This window comes from Xenopus laevis, chromosome 7S, assembly GCF_017654675.1.
Source record: "Xenopus laevis strain J_2021 chromosome 7S, Xenopus_laevis_v10.1, whole genome shotgun sequence".
Lineage (NCBI taxonomy): Eukaryota > Metazoa > Chordata > Amphibia > Anura > Pipidae > Xenopus > Xenopus laevis.
The window spans coordinates 47670974-47695222 of record NC_054384.1 but is presented as its reverse complement, the minus strand read 5'-3'; the positions used below and the strand labels follow the sequence as shown (position 1 = coordinate 47695222).

The 24249-nt window shown below is 39.4% G+C and overlaps 1 protein-coding gene across 2 annotated transcripts in view; it reads left to right on the top strand.

The window, feature by feature from the left end:
* Positions 1-18236, top strand: part of LOC108697542 (calsyntenin-1) — a 388939-nt gene extending 370703 nt beyond the window's left edge. For both annotated transcript variants that reach the window (XM_018227676.2, XM_018227675.2), the window contains exons 15-17: positions 3937-4072; positions 13076-13260; positions 15525-18236. In XM_018227676.2, the coding sequence (XP_018083165.1) occupies positions 3937-4072; positions 13076-13260; positions 15525-15716 (513 nt within the window). In that variant the 3' untranslated portion in view covers positions 15717-18236. The remainder of the gene's footprint in view (positions 1-3936; positions 4073-13075; positions 13261-15524) is intronic.
* Positions 18237-24249: the final 6013 nt, after the last annotated feature.

The window sequence follows — 24249 nt, the reverse complement described above, 5'->3', positions numbered from 1 at the left end:
TTAGAGCAGGTCCAGATCATATACATAAATTGTGCTGGAAATTTATGGCACCTATGACATTCGCTTGGATATATTGGATAGATTCTGTGGAGCCTATATGGTGTAAGATATTCTTGATTTATGTTAGGTGTTCAAACAGAGTATCAATCCATGTGCATTTAGTTAATGTGGGGATGTCTCCCTTCCACTGCTCTAGAAGCTTGGGAAGCTTACAGTCATTTGCCCAAATTGGGAGGGCATAAAGGTGCCGGGGAGTGGACTAATTCCTTGTAGTTGTAGTGACAAATGGAGTAAACCAATGGAGTAGTGGGAAATAAGGCTTGTGTAGAAGAAGAAAGCTAGTTGGAGAAAGCTAAAGAACATTGAGTTAGGTTAGGTTAAGTTAGGTTAGGTTAAGTGTACAACAAAATCCTCTAAAATAGAATTTTGAACAATGTCCTTAACATGTATTATCTTAAAAGAGACCCATTTTTGTGGGTCTGGGATTATTTTAAAGTGTAGTAGTTTAAGGTTACACCAGAGGGGAGTGTAACTTGAACATGGCCCTGTGGCATTAGAAATACATTTGCTATGAGTTGCTATGCAAGTCAATTTTAAAGTTACATAGTAACTAGGGATGAGCGATTTTTTTTGCCGTATTTCGCCACGGAAATGATGCTCATAAACTCCAATAGGAGAAAAAATTGTTGCGCTTCAAAAAAAAAATGTTGCCTGCTAATCAGCTGCTAATTTTTGGCGAAACAGGTCAAATTCGCCCATCCCTAATAGTAACATAGTAAGTTATGTTGAAAAAAGACACATCCATCAAGTTCAGCCTTTTATTTATTTTAACCTCCAGAGGAAGGCAAAAAAAACCCATATGAAGCCTCTCCAATTTGCCTCAGAAGGGGAAAAAATCCTTCCTGAGTCCAAAATGGACTAGTCCATGGATCAACTTGTACTATGAGCTATCTTCCATAACCGGGTATTCCCTCTCTTGCTAAAAAGCCTTCCAACCCCATCTTAAAGCTATCTATGACTGATTCAGGGAGAGAGACCCACATCTTCAAAGCTCTCACTGTAAAAAAAAAACCTTTTAGAATATTTAATCAGAACCTCCTTTCTTAATCGGAATCGGTGACCTCAGGTCAGCTGGAAAGACCTACTGGTAATTAAACCATTAGAGAAATTATGATATGATCCCCTTATATATCTATATGTAGTTATCATATCACCCATTAAGTGCCTCTTCTACAGTGTGAACAACCCCAATTTTGCTAGTCTTTCCTCATAGCTAAGATTGTTGAGAGTTCTATACACTGTACACCATTTACAGGGAAAGAAACCTTTCATACTTGTCAACCATGTATTTTTTTAGACTTTACGTAATTTTTTTGGGGCAATTTTGCTTGCTAAAGATTTAGCTTTTCTACTTACCACTATCAGGGTTAAATCAAGCGCTTTTAAGATTGGACCTAAATTCAATATGTTCCAGTTTTTCAAGATGCATTACTTCACTGCTAATGTACCTGCCTGTACAACTGATTCAGTGAGTGAAATCCACATCTTCATAGCTTTGACTATAAAAAAAACCCTTCTGAATATTTCAGCTGGAAAGACCTACTGGTAAATAAAGCATTAGAGAGATTAATATAAAATCCCCATTAATACTGTATATCTATACATAGTTATCATATCCCCTTAAGTGCCTCTTCTTCAGTTTAAACAACCCCAATTTGGTTTCCATTATGGATTTCCCTAGTGCAGTCCCATTAAGGGTATAAGTGGCTTGCATATTTTACATCCCAGGTGCATGGAATGAATCTCATTTGCCACTTGCTGCCCAGATGCCAGTTTGTCAAGATCCTGTTGCAAGGATGCCGCGTCCTGGATGGAATTAATTGGGCTTGATAGTTTTGTGTCATCTGCAAACACTGATATATCACTTACAATATCCTCCCCTAAGTCATTAATGAACAAGTTAAATAAAATTGGACCCAATACCGAGCCCTGAAGGACCCCACTAAAAGCCTTACTTCAAGTAGAGAATGTACCATTAACCACCCTCTGTACCCAATCTTATATCCAATTTCCTATCCATGTGCATATGACTTCATTAAGCCCAACAGACATTAGTTTAGAAAACAGTCATTTGTGGGGCACGTTATACGAATAGGAATAGATCACATCTACTGCTTCCCCACTGTCCAGCATCTTACTTACCCCATCATAAAAAACAAAATCAAATTTGTCTGACATGACCTATACTTCATAAAGTCATACTTATAATGCCATTCACTAGGACAAAATTATGAATATGATCCCTTAACAAGCCTTCAAATAATTTGCCCACCACAGGTGCCAGGCTGAGATCATAATCCCCTTTTAAATATTGGAATGACATCAGATTTTCTCCAATCGATAGTTACCATACCAAATGAAAGCGAATCTTAGGAAATCAGAAATAGGGGCCTTCTGAAACTGAATTAAGCTCTCTTAAACCGGGGGGTGTATGCCATCTGGCCCTGGCACCTTGTTTACATTAATTTATTAAAGCTTTATGAATCATATCCTGAGTCAGCCACTGACTAGACTGAGCTGAGCCATCAGTGCAGCTATGAAGGGAGCCTGGGAACTCTGATCTAGCACGTTTGCCTTTTCTGTATCTGTCACAAACATACTGGTACCATTATTTAAATGAGCAACACTCTCAACCTGCAACTTTTTACTATTAATATACTTAAAAAACTTTTTGGGGTTAGCCTTCGCCTCATCCGCAATGCACTCTTCGTTTTCTTTCTTTGCCTTCCGGATTGCTGTTTTACAACATTTATTTATTATTATTTATATTCATTAAATGCAGCTTCTGCATTTGTAGTTGTAAATTCCTTTCTCTTCTTTCCTATTAACTTCTTTATTTCTTTGTAAAAGCCTATAGTTTGGGCTCTAGGCATGAACAGTAGCTGGATTGTCAGGTTAATACCCCAGGTTAATAATAGTCAGTTTACTGGGTTTTTGGACCCTGGAAAATCCAATAGCTACCACCAGGATCTGAAATAACATGATATATAATGGGCATGAATTCGCTAGGTAAGAATTGAAAACCCTCATGAGTAAGTAGAGAACAGAGTATGATTGTGCATTCCATGGTTTTTAATGTGTAGCCAATTCCCCTCGTCTAGATAGATCTAGTTCTAGAATAAAAGGTATTTTCCTCACAAATGTACTAAACTGTGCCTCATTTAATGGAAGCACCAAACCCTTGAATGTCCCATGGGATGAGATAACATTTACCTCATAATACATATAAACAATAAGTTAACTTCCCCTGCCCCCTCCCTATCCATCTTCTCCTCCAACAATTGTAATGGTGGATATACTCCCATAACTTCAAAAATAACCAGGATAACGTGGACCTGAGTATGTAAGTATGTATTCAGTAAGTAAAAATAAGGCGCTCAACCGTCCCATGTCCTTGCCCATCAGTCTTGGGTCAGCTGCTTGCTGGTCCTGTGAAGACTCCCTCAAATGTCATCTGCATGGGGATCTGGCTTGCTGAGTCTTGAGCCATGTGTTGACTTCCTCCAGGGGATTGACAAAGCGAGTCTGGTTTGCATCCATGACACAATTTTGCCAGGAATATCATAGCATAAGAAAGTTTTTTTGCTGTAGTTTCATTCTTGTAAGTTTGGGGACTTTGGGGAAGTCATGCCTTGACAACAGAATATCTTAGTGCTAGAAATCAGTATACAATGAGTACAGCATTCATTTTAAATGCAAAGAGATAGATGTTGAACTCAGAAAGTATTTTAGTTGTAATCATTAAAAAAGGTAGGAAAAACAATAGTGTTAACAAGCAATATTGATCAATATTGATAATGTGTATGTTGATGGTTAGCCACTATTTCAATCAAAGCTGTCATCATTATTTAGCTATTTTTTTATTACCCATGCCAGGTGAATGTCATCCACACTGCCAGCCATGTTGATGTTCCAAATCATATTCTGGCTCAACCCCAATTTGTCCATCCAGCGCATCCCCTTTTTGGAGACTTGACTGGCCACAACATTGCTAACCCTCGTGCTTCATCAGGTAAGCCTTTTTTATTCTGTTAGATGCTTAAATTATACAACCAAACAAATAAAATGTTTGTTCCTGTTAACCTGATTCTAGCATGGTTACATAGTTAAATCGGGTTGAAAAAAGGCATCAAGTTCAACCCCCTCCAAATGAAAACCCAGCATACATACACACACCTCTCCATACCTTCACATAAATTATATATACCCATATCTATACTAACTATAGAGTTTAGTATCACCATAGCCTTTCATATGTCTGTCCAAGAAATCATCCAAGCCACTCTTAAAAGCATTAACAGAACCAGCCATCACAACATCATCCGGTAGTGCATTCCACAACCTCACTGTGAAGAACCACCTACATTGCTTCAAGTGAAAGTGGTCTCAGGTGCAGTGATCCTCTTTATTATTATTTATTACCATGTATTTATATAGCGCCAACATATTGCGTAGCACTGTAAAGTAAATGTGATTATACAACTAAATCACATGAATTATATACATAGAACATGTGGAGTTACATACATCACAATCAATACAGGTAGAAAAAGGTGAGGAAGGCCCTATGCATAGGCATACACTCTAAAGAGAAGGGAGTAATACACAAGGTGGTGGAGTGGGCAAGATTGAATTAAGTGGGTGAGAAATGTGGTACTGTATGTGATTTTGCATTTGGTAGTTAAGCAGAGTGAGGGTAGGCTTCTCGAAAGAAATGCGTTTTAAGAGATTTCTTGAAAGCAGAAAGGTTGGGAGAAAGTCGGACAGACCGTGGGAGAGAGTTCCAGAGGAGGGGTGCAGCCCTTGCAAAGTCTTGAATGCAAGCATGTGAGGAGGTAATGAGAGAAGAGTTGAGTAGCAGGTCAGTAGAGGAGCGTAGTAAGCGGTTGTGTGAGTATATAAAGAGATGAGTTCAGAGATGTAGGGTGGGACAGAGTTATGAAGTGCTTTGAAAGTCAGTGTCATTAATTTGAATTTGATTCTGAAAGGTAACGGAAGCCAATGCGGGGATTGACAGAATGGCGAGGCAGAGGAGGAGCGGTTGCTGAGGTATATGAGCCTCGCAGCAGTGTTTTAGTTTTAGAGAGGTTTAATTTAAGGTAGCGTTGCATCATCCAGGTAGAGATAGCGGACAGGCAGGAGGAGACGCGAGTTAGGAGTTCTGGGTTGAAATCAGTCCGCATAGAGGTGGTAGTGGAAACCATACGAGTTGATTAATTTGCAGAGGGAGGAAGTATAGAGGGAGAATAGTAATGGTCCCAGGACAGAGCCTTGAGGAACTCCAACAGAAAGAGGTAGGGGAGAAGATGCTACTCCATTGTAGGAGACACTGAAGGAACGATTGGTGATGTAACGAAGGCCAAGCAAATGGAGGGACTGGAGGAGGAGAGGGTGATCTACAGTGTCAAATGCGGCTGAGAGATCAAGCAGTATTAGTAGTGAAAAATGATTGTTGGCTTTAGCGGTTAAAAGGTCATTAGTTAGTCGAGTCAGGGCAGTTTCCGTGGAGTGTTGTGGCTTAAAACCAGATTGTAGGGGGTCCGCAGGTTATTGTCAGAGAGGAATGAGGTTAGTCGGTTGTAGACTAGGCGCTCAAGTAGTTTCGAGATGAAAGGTAACATGAGGTTGTCAACATTGGAGGGATCAAGAGAGGGTTTTTTTCAGAATGGGGGTGACAAGAGAATGTTTTAGTTGAGAAGGAAACAGTCCAGTTGAGAGCGAAAGATTAAATAGGTGAGTTAAGGCTTTGATTAGACAAGGATTGGTATTGCGAGAAGTTTTGAGAGGATTGGGTCAAAGCGGGCAGGTGGTAAGGTGAGAAGAGGCCAAAAGCTTTGAGACTTCCTCATCAATGACAGGGGTGAAGGAGCACAGGAGAAACTGGGGAGTGTGGAGGGAGGGTGGTGGAAGTCTAGGGGGGTTGAGTAGTGTAATGTCCCTTCTGATAGTGTCAATTTTGTTTTTGAAGTGCTCAGCAATATCTTGAGCAGAGACAGATGTGCATGGAGGGGGTGGAGAAGGGGAAAGGAGAGTGTTAAAGGTGGAGAAAAGTTGTGCTGGTTTTTTAGAAAGGGAGTTAATGAGCGAAGTAAAGTATGTTTGTTTGGCTTGGAAGATGCTGGCGTTATAGGAGTGCAGGGCAGATTTGTAGCTCCAAAAGTCTGATTCTGAACGGGATTTGCGCCAGCGTCGCTCAAGTGCACGTGAGTGTCTTTGGAGCGCTTTTGTATGAGCAGTATGCCAAGGTTGAAGTGTTTTGGGTCTAGAACGTTTAGTTTTTATAGGAGCAAGCTCATTTAGGGCAGAGGTGAGAGTGCTATAGTAGACAGAGGTAGCCACATTAGGACATGAGATGGCTGAGATATTAGAGTGAAGAGAGTCAAAGGAAGAAGAGAGATGTGATACGTCTACAGCTTGCAAGTCACAGTAAGTACGTGTTTGGGGAATAGTAGGGGGTGAGAAGGGAGTTAGTGAGAGTTGAAATGTGAGCATATTGTGATCAGAGAGGGGAAATGGTGAGTTAGTAAAATTGGTGGTTGAACAGAGTCTGGTAAATATGAGATCCAGAGCATTACCATTGGAATGAGAGGGGAAGTCTGAGCACAAAGATAAACCTAGGGAGGAGGTTAGTGAAAGAAGTTTAGAGACAGAAGGGTATATTAAGGTCACCTAATATGATGGATGGGATGTTAGATGAAAGAAAGTAAGGAAGCCAGGCAGCAAAGTTGTCCAGAAATTGTGCAGTTGGTCCTGGTGGTCGATATATGACAGCAATGCAGAGTGAAACAGGAGAAAAGAGCCTAATGCTGTGAGCCTCAAATGAGGAGAATGATAGAGAGGGAACAGGTGGAAGAACTTTAAAAGTACAGCGGGGAGAGAGACGCAAATCTACCCCACCTCCAGGTCTGTTACCAGGTCTGGGAGTATGAGTAAGGTGTAGGCCCCCATAGGACAGGGCAGCAGGTGAGGCAGTGTTTTGTGGAATAGCTAAACAGAGTACTTTATAAACTTCATGTGTGGAGAGGGAAGGAGAGGAGAGTAGAGAGGCTGAGATTTGTATAGAACTGTGATTTGATGGAGGAGGTAGTGAAAAATGTTTTATGAATCATGAGAGTGAGAGGAGGAGAAAGGCAGGATAGAGCATGTTTGGAGTAAGAAGTTACAAACTGGCAGGTACAAACAAATCTGTGTTCTTCTTATCCCAGCTGGTTCAAAGTTGATAGAAGATAGTCCTGTTCCTTGTCCAACTGCCTTGTTTAACTGTCATTTCTAAGCACTTGTGAAATATTAGCACTTAGGAAATGTTAGTAATCGTGCCATGCCCCAGACACGAGTGCCATCCCCAATACTGGGTTTGAATTTATATGTAGCTGAATAGGAAAAACAGAGTCTAATTAATCAATTAATCAATTAAACAGCTAACAAAGGGCAGAGTTTTACAGACACATTACTATGTCTCTTCGCATGCGCAGAAGAGCACTTTGAAATTGTCAAACATAATTTAAACATAGAATATCAAATGAAAAAGGTTGGCACAAACTGGATCACTCTCCACGATGTAGTTAAAAAATTTATTTATTTAGAACAACATCCCAAATGCCTTACGCGTTTCGTGCCTTTTGGGCACTTAATCATAGGCTAGAAGTGCTCTTCGCATGCGCAGAAGAGCACTTTGAAATTGTCAAACATAATTTAAACATGCAAAGACAAGGTCAAACTCCAAACCCCTCCTACTCACCTGCACATCTATTCAACATAAATGGCTTATACCCCAAACTAGTATTTTAAAGAGAAAGGTAGCAAGTAGAATGTATAGTGTCAATCCTTACAAGCTCTGTCTATCTTTTTATAACATACTGGTGCATAGAGAGTCCTGAACTTAACAAAAGTGGGAACACTTACCGACCCATGCGAAGATCCGGCTTGCTACACTTGAAAACACGGAGCACCAAGGAAGCCAGCGCCCATTTGTTCAAAAGATAGAAATGTATTGAGCATAGTTAAAAAACAAAACAGCATGCCACAGACACATTATGGGCTGCCCACTCTACACGTTTGTTTCATGGCTTCCTACCACTTCATCAGAAGCTAATGACACATCCTCCTTAAATGAAATATATTTGATACATTAGTATCAAAACAGCTCCCAAGATACCTTCAGGTACAAGTAGTACTTACTCAAATTAAATATGAACTCTTTTTTTTTTTTCTTTCTTTTTTTTTTCTTCATTTGGATTTTTCATTTATTAGTGTCTGTTTCTTTGTAGGATTCTAAATTTCATATTTAAGTTGAGTTAAGTGCTACGAATGGACGCTGGTTTCCTTGGTGCTCTGTGTTTTAAGATGTGGTGCAATAGAGAGTGGAGTTGGTGCCAAAAAGATGAAAGAGCTTGACAATCTTGTCTATCTTAAAAAACCTTTGTTAAGAACATAAAGAGGCACACATGAATAGGCACAAAGTTGTTTGTTTCAGAAATGAACATCAGATAAACAAGTCCATAACTCTGTATATTCTATTGCAGTAATGTAGGTTACATAAAGAGTGGGTAGTCCTGAAGTCCCAGAAGTGGGCAGTGCTGGCATTCACCGGGGCCCTAGTAGAGCCAGCTAGACGTAGTCCCATTTAGTCTGGCTGCACTGTGGGAAAGCGAGTCGCATATACTGTAGTAGTGGCAGCGTTCATCTTGGGGCAATTCACGAAACTGCAATATTTTTTAGGAGATTTTCATAAATGTCATGAAACAGTTACCTTTAGCATTAGTATTGAAGTAGTGTGGAATAGAAAGATGTTGTTAGCCACTTTCCTGTTCTCCAGGTAAGATAAACAACAATATATCTTAAGACTATGAAGATTTTCATTCATCCAGGTCATGGTATATCTAGTATAGGTCAATCTAAAAACAACTCATGCAACTCTCAGAAGTATTACCTGTATCTAGGAGTTGCATGACACATTGGATAATCCTATTTCAACTACACAGAATCAACACCTCTGTGAATTTCTTCAGATGTCACCTCTTTGAAGAGTTACAATGTGCCATTGTAAATGGATTAGTGGAAGAGTTTATATGACGAAAACTTCCCACACCAGTCAGTTGAACTGAAGAAGCTGCTCGGATGAGTAGTGAAATGTCTTCATTGATTACTCAGCAAGTCCAGTTGTTTTTAGATTGACCTATACTAGAAATACCATGACCTGGATGAATGAAAATCTTCATAGTCATATTGCCATTCTTTTTGGAGAGAATACTCTAAAACTGGTTCGGGAATATGAAAGAACAGCAAGAAAAGTGGCAGACTATCGAAACCATCTACGCTTTAATCTCAGATGCCAACATCAGCTACAGATACACCCCTTGTAGCCTGCGCCTGGGTTCCACAGAAAAAAGTCACAGAGCCAACAAGATTTTACAAAAAGCCCAAAAATATCTACTAAATGAACGAGTCAGACAGATCAACTTTACCATTGATGCCCTTAAGCAGAAAGTCGAACATCTGAAATGGGAGTCTGGCAAAAGAGCTGCCTGATGGAACTCTGGAAAGGGTGATTGTGTTCGTTGAACATGCACAGATTGCCCAACACATTAAGAGTAAGGAGCGACAAATAAGCAAATTCACCACATTACTGTCACGAAACAGCAGTTGGAAAAGGACTGAAGAATTAACCTGGAGGCAGAAAGATGAGACACCAATGAACACCAAAGACACTTGGGTTAGGAACCTATCAGATAGGGTAGTAACCCAGCCTGAAAAGGATGTGTTAGCCAAGGGGTTAAACTATGCCGTGATACCACAACACATACCAGTAGTTGAACTCATCACAGCCACAGAGTTTGCTATCAAAAATAATAACTTGAAAAAGGAAGAAGCAGAACAACTCCGGCTAAAAGTGTCAGCTGCTTTGTCAAGTGCCAGAACACCTCCCTCTAACCTAACTACAGAAGAGAGGAGAGCACTCAGCTCTCTGAGTAAGGACCCGAACATCACTATCCTGCCAGTAGATAAAGGGCGATGCACAGTTGTGCTCAACACAACTGACTATGACTGCAAGATGTAACCAAGATTCACGGTGTTACACTAGAGGCAGAAGAAACAATGGTGTCATATGACGTCACTTCATTGTTCACATGTATACCTACGACAGAGGTGATTGAGACTGTAAGAAATCGACTGCAACATGATAACACCCTCAGCAGCAGATCAAAGCTCAGTCCCAACCAAGTTTGTTTGTTGCTAGATTTGTGCCTTAACACCACATACTTCAAGTACAAGAACCTTTTTTATAGACAGAAACATGGCTGTGCAATGGGTTCTCCAGTCTCTCCCATTGTAGCAAACTTGTACATGGAGGAAGTGGAAAGGAGGGCTTTACTTACTTTCCAGGGAACTACACCAACTCACTGGTTCAGATATGTGGATGATACTTGGGTTAAAATCAGATCCAATGAAGTGGCAGCCTTTACAGAACACATTAACTCAGTGGACAATAACATCAAGTTCACAAGGGAAGATGTCCACAAGAACAAACTTGCTTTTTTGGACTGTTTGATATGTATCCAAGAGGGGGGTAACTTGAAGACGGAAGTATAGAGGAAACCCACTCATACGGATCAATATCTGTTGTTTGATTCCCACCATCCACTGGAACACAAACTGGGTGTCATTCGAACCCTGCACCACCGGGCGGAATGTGTGGCAACTGATACAGAGTCCAAAGACAAAAACATCTCAGAGGACCTTTGAAAGCATGTGGCTACCCAGAATGGGCCTTTGTCAAAACAGCAGCAACCAAGCCCAACAGGAACACCAATAGAAATAACCGCCTGGAGACACATAGTAGGCGAAACATAGTCATCCCATATGTAGCTGGAGTGTCAGAGAAACTCAGGAGGATTTTCAACAAACACCATGTCCCTGTGTTTTTCAAACCTAGCAACACACTGAGACAAAAACTGGTACATCCAAAGGATCAAACACCAAAAGAAAAACAAAGCAATGTGGTATACGGAGTCCAGTGTAGCGAGGAATGCACAGATCTATACATTGGGGAGACAAAAGAACTGCTCTCCAAGCAAATGGCTCAGCACAGTAGGGAGAACTCTACAGGGCAAAACTCAGCTGTCTTTCTACACTCCTTTGAAGATAGCAAGGTCCAAATCTTGGATAAAGAAGACCACTGGTTTGAACGAGGCATGAAAGAGGCGATTCATGTCAAGGTGGAGAGACCATCTCTGAACAAAGGCGGGGGCCTTCGACACCACTTGTCTGCTACATACAATGCTGTTCTAACATCTGTACCCGGCAGATTCAGAACACTTCACACATCCATTCATGCAACTCTCACAAGTAACACCTCTGTGAATTTCTTCAGATGTCACCTCTTCGAAGAGTTACTACGTACCATTGGAAATGGATTAGTGGAAGAGTTTATATGCCGAAAACTTCCCACACCAGTCAGTTGAACGGAAGAAGCTGCTCGGATGAGTAGTGAAACGTCTTCATTGATTACTCAGCAAGTCCAGTTGTTTTTAGTTTGATCTATACTAGATATAATACATCTTAAATACATCTTCCAACTTGTTCTGTTGCAATAGCAATTGCAACAGACTCAAAAGACTCAAAGTTTTTAAGACTCCAACTCTTTGAGTATTGTTGTTCGATGTTTTTCCTTTCTACGTAAAACTTTAATTTGTGATCCCTCAGAAACTTTTCCTCAGTCTGACTGACTGTTAGATTGGCCTGAAACTGCTCTATAGCTTTGGCCTGTAGTTGTATGCATTGCTCCAGGTCCTCTTTCTGGGCTTTGCTATCATACAGCTGTTTCTCCAGCATTCTGTGTAACTTGGAAAGGTTATCCAACTCTAACTCCAATGTTTTTCTTTCTGCAGTGTCTTTTCTGAACTGTTCCTGCAGACTATCTTTACTCTCTTAGCCAGTATGTTCTTGGCATTAATCAGTACATTACCTTTGCAAATGTAATACATATGTGTGTGCAGTGCTCTTTTTGCCTTGGCTAACACTGTAAACTTTTTGCTCATATTTTGCTTCTTCTGTCTCCTTGCAGTCCCTTTGTAAAGGTTTGATGCCTCAACATGCTCCTTCTTTTGTAGCTCTGTCACAACTTCAGGGATGTTCAAGCTGTCTTTCTTTCTATTAAGAAGCCTCCGTCAATTAAGCATGCATCACTTTTAACTTTTCAATGTATTTTACCCGTTGAGGCTGAGTACTCCTTTCAGCCTTTTTTAACACTCCTGTAGTAGGCAATTTCACTCCAGCTGCTAACTTCATCTGTTTTGGGTACAGTTGAGGCACCAACCTCTTGAGAGCCTGAAGACTTTATAATTGAATACACGTTAACTATTTGTCAGTACCTTTACAAGTGAGTGTAGGGATGCCATGATATTGTTCCCCTTGTTATCAAAATCATTAGTGGTTTGTATGATTTAATGATGATGATTTTATTTTTTATTAAAAGCATTTAAAATGGCTGCTAGAGGACTTTTTTCATACTTCCTTTTTTTGTCATTTACAGAAAAACTTATCACGATTCAAGATTGTATTTGAGCTTTTTAAATTAGATTTCCTTGTTCTTTATATAAGGGCTATCATCAAAAATGTGCATATGTGCCTTAAAAAATGTAAATATCCATAGCTGTGGGGGTTTACAATTTTTATCTTTTTTATTTTTTATAATAAAGTTGAGTCATCTTTATTGCAAACAGGTCTGGCACAATTCATTTGTGAGATTTTTCTTTATTGCAGGTTATTCAGACTAAGTTGGTTAAAAATCCATGTTTATATTAATACAGATTTTTGGTCCCTGTGATTAAAAAAAGTTAGCATATAAAATCATAATAAATTTGTAATTTGTTTTAAAAACTGTATTTTTTTTAGCAGAAAACGGACTGTTTACAAGCATGTAAAACAGAGTGCAAATATTTTAAAAAGGGAAAATGTGGGAATGATGATGCCTATGATGCACAATTTTAACTATAAATGTTGTTTTTTTCCACAGTTGTTCCCAGCGCTGCTACCATTGTAATTGTTGTTTGTGTCAGTTTCCTGGTCTTCATGATTATACTGGGAGTATTTCGTATACATGTGACCCATCAGCGTGCAATGAGGGATCAAGAAGGAGGCAAGGAAAATGAGATGGACTGGGATGATTCAGCTCTTACAATAACAGTTAACCCAATGGAGGTATGTTATGCTAAATTTTTTAACTCTTTGTTTTAGATATTCTAGCCTAGTACAATTTATTACTAGTGATGGACGAATTTCTCCCGTTTCACTTCGCCAAAAAATTCAGCGAAACGGCGGAAAATTTGTGAAACGCATTGAAGTCAATGGGCGTCAAAATAATTTTGACGAGAGTAAATTTTGATGCACGCAACAATTTTTATACGCGTGTCTATTTTGTCCAAATGCATTAAAGTCAATGGGTGCTTGAATAATTTTGACACGTGACAATTTTTAAAAAAAAATCGCCACAGTTTCACGAATTTATTCGCTGGCGGCAAAACAGATATTTGCCACAAATTCACGCCTGGCAAATTTATTCGCACATCACTATTTATTACCATAAATAGTTGGTTGAGCTCAGTAGTCAACGAGCACCCTCAGTACAGCATGTGCACCCGTTGTAGCTCCCATGCGCCCACAGTTGCACGCGTTACTGGGGCAACATGGGCGGCTGGGTTCCTTGGGATGTATCACACATCTTTATAGAGTTTGCCCTCTGAGACACACAAAATGTACTTAAACTGAGCTCTATAGTCTAACTCCAGGTCATGTTAATATTCCTCCCACACTGGCTATAATTTCACAATCCTAGTCCTACCACAATGCTGTTATTAGTATGAATGTCACAGCCATTATCTGCTTATATCTGTGATATAAATATACTTAAGACTGTGCTCAGTAGCATTGGTATGAGGCAATGTCCCATATAAGATTAATAATCCTATATGGGACATGGAGTTAGGCTACTGAGCACAGTCTTAAGGATATTTTGTAAACATCTATTGCGTGTGCATGCTGGCAAAAACTCAGTGTTTAAAAAAATTCGAATAGAAAAGTACCCTGTTGGTAACACCTTTTTTTATATCTAGTAGTAATTACTTCACTACTATACAAGTAGTAATAGCAATACTTAAATTAAAGTGCAGTCAGTGCCGGTCTTTTAACTCATCAACAATTTCATATAAACCCAATCAATTCCCAGATCAATTACCAGGCCAATTCTTAAATTAATTATATATATTGCTGTTTAGTGCGTATATCAAATGAAAAGTAGCCAAATGAAAAAGTTAACAACTAACAATCAATTCATTCGAAATTCATGATTAGACTCAGGTGTGATAAAGGATGTCAACAATTCATTGGTAAGTGCCAATTAATTATACAAAATAGGGTGCGTTTACAAAGTTGATGTTCTAAAAAAAAAAAAATTTGATTCAGATAAATATAAAGTGCAGTGCAATAGGAGTCAATTACTAGATAGATAATTGTGAAAAATGAGATCTAGATTAAATTTAAATTATGATCAGGAGTTGGGACCGGGATCAAACAAAGTGCCACTATCATACAGTAAAGTAGAAGGATATAATGAAAAATTAGAGGGTGGAGCTGTCCCCAAAACTAGCTGCCTACTCGTTTTACTAAGACTGGGACACCACAAAGAGGAAGGTAGGACAGGGTAACCGAGACTGTGGCCTTGTAATTAACTCCCCCTGATCTTGTAGGAAGGCTATGCTATACCAAAAAAGCCACAAATCATCGGCCCTTTAGAATGTAAGAAAGAATATTGCGAGATATAAGATAGACAGTAGCAACAATGGATGACCCAAACCACTCGTAGTAACCCAAAGAGATAAATTTTAAAATAAAAGAAGATAGCGACTTGCCAACTCGCGTTTCACTTAATAGCTTTATCAAGGCAAAATGGTAAATCTTTTCGGATGCGCTCTTGAAATAGCTTCCGTGTTCGGCATCAGGATGCGTCATTCTAGCGATCTCGCGTAATCCTGACCAGGAAGTCTAATCCAATTGGTTACTGCAGCCGACACGTCAAAAGTGTCATCAGGACGTTTCTTCAAGCAACGGGGTACTTTTCTATTCAAATTTTTTTTAAGTACTGCCCTTCTGATGGTTGTCAGCCTCTGGTGGAAACCACTGAGATCTTTTTTTATTTTCTTTATAGTAAAGGAGTTCCTCTTTTTTTCAAAAACTTAGTGTTGTGATGTATTCCAATTGCACAAGTATTCCAGTATTGTGGTAAATGGAAAATGTATTTCAACATTGTGCTGAAATTGCAGTATAGGTTGTAAAGAATATAATTACACTCTTTGTGCATCTTTTTTCTATCACGTAAGTAAACCTAGCATGGACAGAAATCAGAAATCTTCTGATACCTAATTTAAACATTTGTAGAGGATTTTTAACCCATTGTCTTCATTCTTTAGACATTTGAAGGACAACAAAGCAGTGGGGAGGAGGAGGAGGAGAGTGAAGAAGGGGAAGAAGATGATGATATCACAAGTGCAGAATCTGAGTGCAGTGAAGAAGAAGAAGAAGATGGGGAACAAGAAGGTGATCAACAGAATATACATAAGCAACAACAGCTTGAGTGGGATGATTCCACCTTAACCTTTTAATCTTTGTTACCCTGGAACCACAGAGAACACTAATTTTTCAATTGTTAACAGTGTAAACATCCATTCCAGATGCTTATGGCATGCTTTCCTATTAAATATATATATGGAAGTCTAACATTCTTTTGTTATTTTTCTGTTTAGGTATAAGTGTTTCATCCATTTTTGAACATTATGCATCTTTTACCAGTATTTAATTACAAAAGGGGCAAATGTCATTTGCCCCTGAAGATGCATAAATTAAAAGGACCAGTAATAAATGACCAGTAACTTTCATTTACATTTGTGGTGTTCAGATCTGTTTGGCCAGCACCTACAAATACCAGCAGCCTAATTTTACATGAGAGATTTTTGGCTGTGTAGAGAGCTATGAATGATATTTCACAGCTGTTTCTCTCCATTTATCTACTTAAACCACTTTATTGTAAAAGCATCACTGTTATCTGCTGGGTATCAGTGATCCTACAACACTATTAATTAAAGCTTTAATTAAAACTTTAATGGCAGCTCCATGGCTACATATTAGCTTGCTTATGTAAGCTTTAATTGGACATCTATAGTACACACACTTTTTAACCACTGTAGGATAAGCAACATTATACAAAATTGTTTGCATTTTTTGTGTTACTGGTCCTTTAATAGAAGCATATGGACTCCATATATATGCCATATAGACCAGTGATATTGTTTTTACAACTAAATTAGTGCATGTCAGATTGTCTGGGTGTGCAGAGAATAAGCTTTTTAGTATTTTTTTGTAGCTAAAATTTTAAATCTGATCCATAGAACATGGACTGCAGCAACTGAGACAAATCTGAGACGTGACTCAGCCTCAGTTTTAAGAGTGCTACTGTGCTTTATATCTTACTGTCATAGAAGGAATGAAACTGTTATGCACATAACAAAAATTCATCATTTCATAATTGCCTGTAGGATGTGTGCACAGAAGTATTTTGTGCATGTTTTTTTTACATTTCACTCATTTCATGCTCACTGCTATCATAGATTATGTGCATGCACAGGAGCACACAGTTTAGAGGAGGCTTTTCAGACAACTGCTTTGTTTTTCAAGCTTGCTGGGGGATAATTTTATTGTAATAATTCAGTATTTGAACCATATGTTCGTGTCCCTCCATTTACTCCATATCTGTGCCTGCAGAGTTTTAGATGATGGCATTTTAATTACAGCCATGGCACAGTGTCTATATTGCTGATAAGCCACTTTTACTGTTGTAGAATTGTGAGTGATATCCATGGTATCCCTGGTAGTAATCAGTTATGACCTGCAAATCCTTAAGAGTGAATTAGAAATTAACTCACAGAATTTAAATTCATATCTGAGATTATATACTAGAGAATAGATTTGATCAAAATGCTCTATATCATATTCCTAATGAACTGTTTACATTTTTCCTGTTTGGGTAAATTAGGATATTGTCATTTCTGCTGAAATAAAATTGTGAAAAAAACATGAGTTCTTTGGGGTAGCTTTGGGTAGTCGAGTCTAGGTTTAAATATTTATCAGCAGATTTAAGGTATAGTAATTTAAATTACAGAAAGATACCTTGTCAAAAAACCCTAGGTCCCAACAATCCTGAATAATACATAGTAACATAGTAAGTTAGATTGAAAAAAGACCTACCACGCCCATCAAGTTCAACCTTTTAATTTTTGTTATTCTGCCTAACTGCCAGTTGTTACAGAGGAAGGCAAAAAAAACCTCAGACGGGCTTCCCTGATCGATATCTGGCTGAAAGTCGGGCAGATGTCGATTGGATGGGACTATAAATCCTGTCGGATCGTGGGCCGCACCTGTTCGTTGATGCGGTCCCGCAATCCGCATGTTTACCCATCATTATGATCTGATTGTTGGGCTCTAGGGACCATGATCGGATCAGCCCGATATCGCCGACCTCAAGGTGGGCATATCGGGGAGAGATCCGCTTGTTTGGCGAAATCGTCAAACGAGCAGATCTCTCTGTGTATGGCCACCTTAACTGTATGTGCATCATAGTGTGTGTCATTTTTATCTGCTTCACAGTGTAACCTGGAGATTAAATGGTAAGAAAGAAAGAAAAGACAAACTGAACAAGTTTAATTATGATCCAGTGGATCCACTTTGTCCACTTATATAAGAAATGTATTACCCCCACTCTTGAAGTTCTAAGAGAGAACCCGCAGATAAGTTAATTTGGTTACACTATATAGGTAAATAATTACTATCATTTGTTAAATTTTATATAGGAAAAGGATGAAGGGATTTTTGACTAAATAAATGACAAGCTGAAATGTAACACTGGAAAATGTAACATATTTCTGGCAATCGTCATGTTCATGTGTAGTTCTGTCCTTTCATAATATCGCAGTTATTACTGTATGTAGATTAAATTCAGTGCAAACTGTTAATGTGTTCTAAACATTCTTATGCTGAATGTAGCTGTGGATCTAGCATTATAAATTTGTATGTTTAGTGGAAGACCAAATAGAGCATTCTATGGGCTACAATAAATTTCTGGTTCTAAAGTCCTGGATTTTTGTCAGTTTTATGTAGAGTAAAAAAAAATACAGCATGTGGCAATTATTTTAAAAAAAATCATGGCCACTTTTAATTGTTTGAATTGTTTGAATTGTTCTCATGCCTCCATGGATTCACCTGCACAAACACCTAGTGGTGCACTTATAGGGAGCATCGTCCCTCCACTAAAAAGATTTTTTAGGTCCTTCCTACACACCACCAACAACTTATTAGAAAGAACAGATTCTGGTGAATCAAAAAGGGGTAAATATATCTTTGTACTCCAAACTACCAAGTTGCAATTGTTTCCTAAAGTTATAATGTTTTATAAAAATTGGTGAATTTTTTGAAAAATGACCTCAAAGCTTCCAATCTACAGCATCATATCTCCCACACATCATTAGGTATCAATGTAAAACACCCAAAATATGAAAGCCTGGGATCCACTGAACTGTTTGATGCCCAATATGTATAGGTGTACCCAAGCATGTGGTATATAGGGGTCCTAAAATGTAGATACCTCACTTGAGCTATCAGTTCTGTAATTCCAGAAAATCAGCACATTTACATAGTTTGTGGGGCAAAGTTAAAAAAAAAGTACTTTCACCCCAGAAAACCTTTCTACTCCAAAGCACCAAGCCGCAAACCCTTCTTAAATTTTGCAATTTTGGTGCCATTTTCTAAAATCACCTCAAAACTTCCAACCTGCAACATCGTATTTCCAACATACTATTATGTATCAATATAAATCACCCCATATATGAAAGACTGGGGTCCCCTGAAAAGTTTGATGCTAATATGTATAGGTGTAACCAAGCACGTGGCATATAGTGGCCCCAAAAGGAAGACCCCCATATGGTCTGTCATTTCAGGTACTGCAAAATCAACACACTTACATCGTTTGGGGGGGGGGCAAAGGTAGAAAAAAGTAAGTTCATCCCAGAAAACCATATATTTTCGGAAAGAACACATTCCCACGAATCTAAATTGGGTATGCATGTCTCTGTACTACAAATTACCAAGCCGCAAACCATTCCTAAATTTGGTGATTTTAGTGACGTTTCCAAAAATCACCTCAATATTTCTACCCTGCAGCATCGTATTACCCACATACTTTTAGGTATCAAGAGAAATCACAGCAAATATCAAAGCCTACGGTCCACTGAACAATTTGATACACAATATGTATAGGTCTACCCAAGCACGTGGCATATAGGGGCCCCAAAAGGAAGACCCCCGTATGGTCTGTCATTTCAGGTACTGCAAAATCATCACATTTACATAGTTTTGGGGAGGGGGCAAAAGTAGAAAAAGGTAAGTTCATACCAGAAAACCATATTTTTTCGGAAAGTACACATTCCCACGAATCTAACTTGGGTATGCATGTCTTTGTACCAAGACGCAAACCATTCCTAAATTTGGTGATTTTGGTGACATTTCCAAAAATCACCTCAGTATTTCTAACCTGCAGCATCGTATTACCCACATACTTTTAGGTATCAAGAGAAATCACCCCAAATATGAAAGCCTAGGGTCCTCTGAACAGTTTGCTACAAATTATGTAGAGGTGTACCCAAGCATGTGGCATATAGGGGCCCCAAAATGAAGACCCCCATGTGGTCTGTCATTTCAGGTACTGCAAAATATACATATTTACATGGTTTTGGGGGGGGCAAAAGTAGAAAAACCATATATATTTCAGGTACTGCAAAATCAACACATTTACATCGTTTTGGGGAGGGGGGCAAAAGTAGAGAAAGGTAAGTTCATACCAGAAAACCATATTTTTTCGGAAAGTACACATTCCCACGAATCTAAATTGGGTATGCATGTCTTTGTACTACAAAGTACCAACCCGCAAACCATTCCTAAATTTGGTGATTTTGGTGACATTTCCTAAAATCACCTCAAAATTTCTACCCTGCAGCATTGTATTATCCACATACTTTTAGGTATCAAGAGAAATCACCCTAAATATAAAAGCTTAGGGTCCTCTGAACGGTTTTATGCCCAATATGTATAGGTGTACCCAAGCACGTGGCATATAGGGGACCCAAAAGGAAGGCCCCCATATGGTCTGTCATTTCAGGTACTGCAAAATCAACTTTTAGATAGTTTTCGGGGGGCAAAAGTAGAAAAACGTAAATTCACCCCAGAAAACCATATATTTTTGGAAAGTACACATTCCCACGAATCTAAATTGGGTATGCATGTCTTTGTGCTACAAAGTACCAAGCCGCAAACCATTTCTAAATTTGGTGATTTTAGTGAAATTTCCAAAAATCACCTCAAAATTTCTAACCTGCAGCATACTTTTAGGTATCAAGAGAAATCACCCCAAATATAAATGATTAGTGTGCTCTGAACAGTTTTATGCCCAATATATATAGGTGTACCCAAGCACGTGGCATACAGGGGCCACAAAAGGAAGACCCCCATATGGTCTGTCATTTCAAGTACTGCAAAATCAACACATTTACATAGTTTTTTTGGGGGGGGGGCGAAGTAGAAAAAGCACGTGGCATATAGGGGCCCCAAAATGAAGACCCCCATATGGTCTGTCATTTCAGGTACTGCAAAATATACACATTTACATAGTTTTGGGGGGGGGGCAAAAGTAGAAAAAGGTAACTTCACCCCAGAAAACCATATATTTTCGGAAAGTACACATTTCCATGAATCTAAATTGGGTATGCATGTCTTTGTACTACAAAGTACCAAGCCGCAAATCATTCCTAAATTTGTTGATTTTGGTGACATTTCCAAAAATCACCTCAAAATTTCAACCCTGCAGCATCATATTACCCACATTCTTTTAGGTATCAAGAAAAATCTCCCAAAATATGAAAGCCTGGGTCCCCTGAACAGTTTGATACACAATATGTATAGGTGTACCCAAGCACGTGGCATATAGGGGCCCCAAAAGGAAGACCCCCATATGGTCTGTCATTTCAGTTACTGCAAAATCAACACATTTACATAGTTTTGGGGGGGGAGGCAAAAGTAGAAAAAGTTAAGTTCACCCTAGAAAACCATATATTTTCGGAAAGTACTCATTCCTACGAATCTAAATTGGGTATGCATGTCTGTTCTGCTTCGCGTTATTGAGCAGTTGTATAACGCTAGTCAGTCTAACAATAAGTAATCCAGTATTAAGACACGTGAGACCTTGAGTCCGTAAAGATCTTTGTTGAATTACACTTTACTTTAAAACTGCAACATAAACAAATATAGAATGCACAAATCAGTACACATAACATCACACAGCAGCACCTTAAGCACTATATATCCATAGGTTAAAGTACTTACGGACAATTCCACCATTTAGTCATGAAATAGTAAGAGCTCTTGTCATGTGCTGTTCTTCAGCTAAAGGCTTCTCACAAAATGGAAGACAGGAAGTTCCCATGAAATTACCTCCTGTTACATCCTGTAACCCTGATCTGACTAAACATTATTGCTCACTACTACCACTAGGTGTCAGCATAACCTCACATTTTAGCTTACAGAATGCCCATATTAGTAGATGTGGGCAGAACACTCCCTGCCTGGCATAATTTATTATGTCACTACTTATATAAACTACCACTATGCAGAAAACATAGAAACAAGAAAATGAAATCCTGACTAATCTGAGACTAGAATTATAGCGTCAGTGATAGGTCTAAGATAAACTCTGGCAGTCCTATTTCTTGTGATTCTGACCTCCACCTTTCTGACCTTGCCGTCTTTACTTGGCAGTGTGTTAACAACAAGTCCCACGGGCCACGCATTCCTGCCCTCTTGGTCATTTTTTAGCAGAACAACGTCACCCACTTTTATGTTTGGACGATCCTCAGTCCATTTTCTTCGGCGCTGCAAAGTGAATAGAAACTCCATCTTCCATCTTTTCCAAAAGGTGTCTGCCAAGCATTGCACATGTTTCCACTGCTTCATGTGAACTTGTGTTGTGTTTAGTTCTGAAGAGGGAGCAGACAAAGGGCTTGTTTTTTGAGTCAACAACATTGCTAGGGTGAGTACCATAGGTGTTTCCGGGTCTGAAGATACAGGGACTAAGGGCCTGGCGTTCATGATGGCTGTATGCCATAAAGGTACTTAAAGTTTCATGGGTCAAGTGAGCAGATTTATTTTGTAACAACATAGCATCCAAGATTCGCCTGGCTATGCCTATAAGTCTTTCCCAGACGCCCATGTGAGAGGAGTGTGGAGGATTGAAGACCCATGTACATCCTCTATCATGTAGAAAGTTTTTCGACTGTGGGTCACTAACACAAATTCCAAGTTCCTCGCAAGCTCCCACAAAGTTTGTTCCTCTGTCAAAACGGAGCAGTTTTGCTGGGCCACGAACTGAGAAGAATCTCCTCAAAGCGTTAATGAAGCTTGAGGTTGACATGGCTTCAAGTAGCTCTATATGTACAGCTCTGGTGGACAGACAAGTGAAAAGAACTGCCCAGCGAACTGCCTCCTCTGGTGCGGCGGGTTAACACTGACCAAGGACCGATCACATCTAAACCTACATTTGTGAAAGGTGGTTCAGCAACCACTCTGTCCTTTGGTAGCTCTGCCATCTTTTGATTCTGTAGTTTCCCTCTCAGATTGCGACATGCAACACATTTGTGTATGACTGCTGATACCAAGCGTTTGCCACCAAGGATCCAGAAACCTGCAGATCTGATTGCACCCTCTGTGATGTGGCGCCCTTGATGGACAACTTGTTCACGATAGTACCTAACAAGCAGTGTAGCAATGTGGTGATCGTGGGGTATGATGATAGGCTGTTTCTCTCCCTCTGAAAGTTCAGCGAAAGTCCACCTACTCTGAGCAACCCATTTTTGTCTAAAAAGGGACTAAGCTTTCTAAGACAGCTTTGTTTTGGGAATGTCTTTTGTTTTGAGATGCAGTCAATCTCCGTTTGGAAGTGTTTGGTTTGGACAGAAGAATTATAACAGACTTTGCCTGAGAGAGTTCTTCTAAATCAACCAGCTCATGGAAACTTTTCCACCCTCTGACCTGGCCACTATGGGTTTCCCTCTGGAAGCTTTTAGAGACGTGGATGAGTTTGGCCAGGGTTTTAACTAGTACCTTCCAGGAAGAAAATCTCTCAAGGCAATGTGAGTGGAGAGTGGCTTGAGAAGCTTTAGTACTTAAACTTGTAATTTCAGATCTGATGTCAGGGTCAACTTCGGGCTCTACAAGTGGGTACACGTTAGCGGTGTTCATGTTCTCACAGTGTGATTGGTACAAAAGGGATGGGCCCGAGAACCATATAGAGTTCTGTAGGCATGCTACTTGTGTAGGTCTAGTGGCATAGTCTGCGGGGTTATGCTCTGTAGGTACATAGAACCACTGATCTGAGTGTGTGGATTGCCTGATTCTATTCAATCGGTTGAAACATACAGGTAGAATCTCCTAGTGATGTTGCAAATGTACCCTAAGACGGTCTTACTATCGGTGAACAATTTCACAGCATTAAAGTCAATGATTAACTCACTTGAGATTAGCTCAAACATTTCGACTGCGAGTACAGCTGCACACAACTCTAAACTAGGAATCGTGTGAGCTGGTGTAGGGCTTAATTTGGACTTTCCCATCACAAATTCTACATGGTATACATTTTCTGCATCAATTACTCTCAAGTAAGCTACTGCACCTATAGCTGTGGTGGATGCATCTGAGAAAATGCACAGCTCCTTTCTGCAAGCTGTGGATAGAGATGTAGGAACATAGCATCTGTCTATAGGTGCTCTAATGCTTGCAAAGATTCTTTCCATTGAACCCACTTACATAATTTCTCTTGTGGAAGCAATGCATCCCAATCATTTTTACCAGATGACAGTTCTCGAACCGGGATCGTAAAGGCTATTCACGGTGGATAAAATGCCTCTACGTGTAAAGGGTTTTTCCTCTGAGGAAACTTGAAAAACAAAGTTATCTGCTTCAAAATCCCAACATAGGCCTAAGCTTTTCTACAAGGGGAGATTATCTGTACCTAGGCAAAGGTCTTTGAGGTCCTTAGCTCTG